This window comes from Primulina tabacum, chromosome 12 (assembly GCF_025594145.1).
Source record: "Primulina tabacum isolate GXHZ01 chromosome 12, ASM2559414v2, whole genome shotgun sequence".
Classification (NCBI taxonomy): domain Eukaryota; kingdom Viridiplantae; phylum Streptophyta; class Magnoliopsida; order Lamiales; family Gesneriaceae; genus Primulina; species Primulina tabacum.
Window position 1 is genome coordinate 5,115,402 of NC_134561.1, and position 6,094 is coordinate 5,121,495.

At 35.1% G+C, this 6,094-nt stretch overlaps 1 protein-coding gene across 2 annotated transcripts; it reads right to left on the reverse strand.

Moving 5' to 3' along the window:
- Positions 1-630: 630 nt before the first annotated feature.
- Positions 631-5,834, reverse strand: LOC142521079 (polyadenylate-binding protein RBP47C'-like). 2 transcript variants are annotated; one of them, XM_075624271.1, is made up of 6 exons: positions 5,312-5,834; positions 2,946-3,426; positions 2,430-2,494; positions 2,225-2,355; positions 2,055-2,148; positions 631-1,111 (listed from the first exon to the last, which is right to left on the reverse strand). In XM_075624271.1, exons 1-6 carry the CDS (start codon positions 5,678-5,680, stop codon positions 962-964), a joined length of 1,290 nt encoding a protein of 429 aa, XP_075480386.1. In that variant the 5' UTR covers positions 5,681-5,834; the 3' UTR covers positions 631-961. The 2 variants fall into 2 exon arrangements, with proteins under 2 accessions (XP_075480386.1, XP_075480385.1); XM_075624270.1 differs by having other exon boundaries at positions 633-1,111; positions 2,055-2,151; positions 5,312-5,833.
- Positions 5,835-6,094: the final 260 nt, after the last annotated feature.

Sequence of the window (6,094 nt, forward strand, 5' to 3'; positions counted from 1 at the left end):
TAAACATTTTCAAATATATATATTCCTACATCTAATATATCAGTTTACACCCAAATATAATTCGTATACATAAACTAATTCCCTATGATTTTTGGTATCTATAATACTAACTTTTCTGCTCCCCATATTTATCATCTCTAAGTTTTCTTACACAAATAAATCAAACCTCATAATTACTTTAAAAACTCACAGTATATATTGTTTCCTATATTATTTTACCAAAAAAAGTAAAACTGTTTTATTTTAGTTTATATCTACATAATTGTAATGCATTAAAAAAAGAAATCATACAATTAAATATATACAAATATAAACACATATTTATCGTCTTTAAAGTATAAATAAAATTTATCATTTATTGCATGAAAACTTGGGTAAACACCTCAAAAATTTGAGGTGCGTACACCTAGTTTCATTGAACATAGCAAACAAGCATTCCAAAATGATGGATGAAAATCGGATATTTTTAATTATTTAAATTGAAAAATAATGATCTTATCATGGATAACAACTGGATTGCTAAAAAATTCTAATTTTTGGTACATCTCAAATTTAGTTTTAAGATTATATACTAAAAATTCAAGATAAACAAACAAGTCAAGTTAATCAAAACTAACTAGGGTTGGGGTTAAATTTTTTGAAAAACAATTTTACTTGGATTTTTAAGGATACATGCCATGTTCTATCAAGCGTATGACATAACCAGAGATGTAATAAGAAAGGACACATAATTAAGTTCCAAGTTAACATCAGGATCTAGGCATAGCAACCAAAGTACCCTTCCAAGACCATTTATTTCGAATCAAGAAGTTCGTCTCAAGTCCACGCTTCTAACGAATGCACGCCGATTAAATGACTACCAAACCTGATCAAAACTCAAGTTCTGTTCCATGTTTAATTGTGTGCCCGTGCAACTGCGATGCAATGAATAATGCATCATTGCGGACACGATTACATGTGCTCAGCTTACTTGCTGTTGGTGGGCTGCGTACATTGGATAAGGAGTCCCCCCGTATACATACATGATTGGATCAGCAGCATATCCGAAGCCATCAAAAAATGGTCCCCTGTAGTGTGCCCCGCTCAATTGATTCCCATAGTCAGCTCTCGACTGCAGACAAAGGACGTGGATAAACACAAGATTTTGACCCAAAGTAAGCAAAAGATCAATTTGGTTCCCTAGGAAACGTGAAAGGCATAGAGTGGTTCTCAACAGGCAACCTTGGCTTGTCCCACAGCATATATACTCTATCAGCAGCTCGACTCTGCCCTACCATTGACACTGCAGGGACAGTGTTATGCCTAAAAGAGCCTAGGCGACTCTACTGAATGGGGTACGCCATGCAAAAAATACGAAGATAACAAGAATTGATGTTTCCTAAGAAACGAGAGAGAGTGAAAGATGGAATTTAATTAATCACCCACCAATTCAATGGTATTATGTACATTTCTTGGAGAAAAAAACTCATGGTAATGAAAGCACATCAGAGGGCTTTGAGTAAAAGCATGCCATGCAAGTTTAACAACAGAAAACGAGAGTTTCAAATTCTTTAATATGAATCAAAGCCAAAAAATTTAACAAAATTTTTGAGGATATATTTGTTTATCTTTCTGAGAAATACCTTCACTTCCCAGAAACATAAAAAAGCATATACATGTTATTCGAACATGCATTTTTATCCAACACATTCCCCACACTACTTTAAATTCAACTTTCCATCCCTCCGAAAGATAATTTTACAATCATATTTGTTCTAAAACTATGTATATATTTTCAAAATCTGAAATGACCACATGATGTTAAAAAAAAATAAAATGGTCCATCATAATCTGAGATCACGTAACATCTACATTACAAAAATATCCCATTTCGAAAGCTTGACCAAGTCACCACTGCATTTCCTATTTCAACTACTACAAATACATTTACACAATGTTTCCACAAAACATCACCACGTATCCTTAGTCATAGGCTCTCTAAATTCTTGAAAACATGAAAACTAGCAGCAACAATAGAGTACTGAAAGGAAAGACAGCATGGAAAGGTAACTCACCTGTTTATTCGCTGGACTACGTCCCCAGGACAGGCGTACCGTTTGCCGTCCAATTGGTGTACCATTCAACTTCTGCATTGCCTCCTCAGCATTGCTTCTTTGAATTCACAACTTTGTTACTTAAATAAATTGATACAGGAAACTAGGACTAGTTTTAACCAATAAACTACCTGTTCACAAATTGTACGAATCCACACCCTTTCCCAACTGGGATTTTTACTGATACAATTTCACCATATTGTGAGAATGACAGTCTGAGATCATCATCACTTGCATTAGGGTCCAGTCCTCCAACAAAAATCTATGAAAAATGGTGCATTAGCCTTATGTTGTCCAGAAAGAAAGATAAGAGAATAAAAGGGTCGGATAACCAACTGTAGTGTTATCTGAATCTCCATTCGACTGGGAGCCTGGGGCAGAGACACCATTCAAGTGCCCACCTATTAAAATCATTCTATTGATATTAAACTGCAAATCTACATTTATGCGTTAAAGGAAAAAAACTAGCACAGAGACAACAGATTGATCCAGAACCCACAGTATGGAAAACCAGTAAACCACACTCTCACAAACTGGAATGACAATAACTGAAACCAGTTTGGTCCAGTAAGAAAATGATGGATGAGAAAGTGACGTCAGCAAGTATCCTATAAATCTGAAGGTCATTTTAAATTACAAATGAAGGCTTGAATCTTGATAATGCAATGATGCAGTGGCTTCAAAAAAAATTTCAGGTTATAATAGAATTAGAAAAGAATTTGCCATCTGCAATGTATGTAACTGCTGCTCATATTGTCCAAGCATATCAGTCAAAATTAGAAATGAATGAAAGAAATACATGTAAAGCATTGACGAGATAAAACAACTGAGATTAAGATTGCTTATCAATGCCTTGAGATGAGTACTGTTGTTGATAACCAGGTGCTTTCCTTGGTATTGCAGCACCTATTCGCATGGGCCTGCTAGAACAATAGACACCATTCATTTCAATCATAGCTTGCGATCTTTCATTGTCATCTCCAAACCTAACAAAACCATAGCCTTTCGAACGACCAGTATTGGCGTCAATGACAACTTTAGCGGCTTTGACAGAGGGAAATTTACTAACAAAAGTTTCATGGAGCAAAGTATCGGTCACATCAGCAGCTAAATCTCCTACGAAGATAGAAAGATCGGAACCATTACTTGATCGTTTATCACCCATGCTAAATGAAGCCCAATTCAAACGAAAAAGTTGATCTGTGTTAGGCATAGTTAGACAAGAATAAGATTGTAGAACTTTCTCAGCAGCAGCATGTGTATAGAATTCCACAAATCCATATCCCTCGGAAGAACCTGTTTGCTTATTGCGAATTACCTTAATGGCCGCAACCTGCACAAGTATTATTTCTCATAGTGATATATGAAGTATGACAGATGAATTCTAGTCAATAAAGGGAATTAAGTAAATTTAGCTTCCAGAAGTTGATTTGAACATCTTAAAAACTGTGTGTTTGTTAGCATGAAATCCTAGCGAAGAGTTTTGGATTTCAATCACTACTTTCTCCCTGATAATTTGTCGTAAAAAGAGAAAATAAAATTACATATGAAAACAAGTAACAAATATTTTTCACTAGGAAACTAACAACACATATATGAAACGAAGACCCTAAGCTTTTTAAACAAAATACAAGAAATTATGAACAATGGCAAACTCACTATGTAGGATCAAATACTTATTGTTTTACCAATAGCTATAACTAATCGTGATGCTACAACTTAGACTTTTCAAATCGTACAGCCCAACAGCCACTAGCTTGCGACTCATGAGAATTGATCACATGATATTGACTACGTACCAATTATAGGATCGAACACTTGTCGCTTTACCAAAAGTTATAACCAATGGTAATTGTATATCTTAAATATTTTAAACTATGCAACAACCTAAACGCTACATTTTGATTCTTCTCCTAGAAGTGGGTAATTATTGTTATCTGACACATAAAATATCCGAGAGGAACAAACACCGCCCCAAGTTTTAAATTTATCAAATCGAATACCTTGCTTGTATATTAAGATAGAATGAATCAATGAAAAAATATCTCACCTCCTTACATTTAAAAAACTTTCAACTTCTATGGTTTCATGCCTAAGATAAATGTTAGGCTCTTCCACTTACATACTTCTGGTGCAAATTAAATGTTCATGTTGAATAATGTAACGTCACCATTATAAGAAAAGTTTCATACTGAGCTAGGAAACAGAGAAACAATATGATGAGCAACTCAGAAATAGAAAATGAGAAATAGTTGACAATCTAACCAGGCAAAGGAAATATTATTGTCACGTTATTAAAGACACAATAATCATTCTAGAAAGCTGTCAAAACAAATAAAATTGGCACAACATCTCAGCATATTAATAAACCAAAGTAGGCGTTACAAAACAGAAGCTTTAAAAGTTAAATGCTTCTTTACGCAATAGTATATGTTTATTACAGGAAATAGACCCATCACTCCAGAATGACCAACTTGCAGAACCCCAGTTCACACAAAAGCCAACTCATCATTCAACAAATAAATTCTAATTATAATCACGAAATACTACAAAAGTACTAAAATGCCATCAAGAGTTTTATATTCTGAATTAAATATTATAAGTACCAATTACTCAAAAGAACAGAACAAACATCACCCAGAAATAGCAACTCACTAACTATACAGGCCAAGAAAACATTATTCAACACCATGAAGCTTCTGAAAATTTTCTTAACTCATAGCGGACTCATCGCACAACAAATACATTCTAATTATAATTCAGATATACTACAAAAGTACTCAAATGTCATGCACAGTTTTATATTCTGAATTAACTGTAATAAGCACCAATCACAAACATTACCCAGAAAATAGAAACTATACAGACCTAAAAAGCATTATTGATTAGCATATGTATCATGAAGCTTCTGAAAAATTTTCCAATTCACATCCAACTCATCACTCAACAGATACATTCTAATGCCAGTAATACCCAGAAAGTACTCAAATGCAACTCACAAAATCCGTCTGCACAATGAATCAATCACTAAAGCTAAGCCACCAATTTTAACAAGTAAAAATCTCATCTTTACACTAACTTCGACTCCATTCCCTATCATGCATCTCTCAAACAATACCATTAATGATAAACCAAGAATCATAAACAAAAACCCATTAAAAGAATCATCAATTTTCGTTAAAAAAAAAGTAGGCGTAAAAAAATATACAAACGTATACCTCTCCCGTGGAAGCAAAGCAGTTGCGGAGATAATCCTGATCCATCCAGTTAAGGAGGTCACCAACCCAGATCGTGCGGTTCTCCCCATTGCTGCTGCTATGCTGAGGCGACGGCGGATGGTGGGGCTGATACGACATGTAATGCGGCGGCGCCATCATCCCATGCGGCATTACCATCCCCGCCGCCGCGGCCGAGTACTGCATCGCGGCCCACTGCTGCCCCGGAATCTCCGGCAATAAATGATGATGAGGCGGCGCAAAATGCTTGCCGCCGCCGCCGCCGCCGCCGCCCTTGTTAAGGCCTTTACTACTTGCATCATTATTGTTGTCTTTATTTTTGGTAGATTCAGACCCGTTGTTCGCTTGCATTTTCAAGGAATTTTACTATAAGAAACAAGCCGTGATGATGATGAGGAATCTTTCCAAGAATAAATGTGTAGATACAGATAGATATATGGGATTAGTGTTGTATGTATATGTGCATGTATATGTGGGAATGAATCTGATTTATGAATGAAAGAGGAGAGGAGGGTGCAAGAGGATTTATGAGGTTTTCGTGGAAGCCCGGAGATGACGAGGGGCTCATGTCAGCCGTTGGATGTTGACATTCTTTTTAAATCTGAACCGTCAAATATGCTTACAGATTCACTAATATTTTATTAATGTAAATTTCTCAATTCACAAGTCCTTTGTTAGTATTTCTAAAAACAAAGTCAAAATTATACAATAAATCAATAACCAATTATATTTTTATGCGACAATATATATATATATATATATATT

Coding starts and splice junctions, on each gene's coding strand:
- LOC142521079 (XM_075624270.1), bottom strand. CDS start 5,680: ATGCAAGCGAACAACGGGTCTGAATCTACCAAAAATAAAGACAACAAT. Junction 3,427..5,311: donor GCTTTGCTTCCACGGGAGAG/GTATACGTTTGT, acceptor ATACTTGTGCAG/GTTGCGGCCATTAAGGTAAT. Junction 2,356..2,429: donor GAGATTCAGATAACACTACA/GTTGGTTATCCG, acceptor CATTTTTCATAG/ATTTTTGTTGGAGGACTGGA.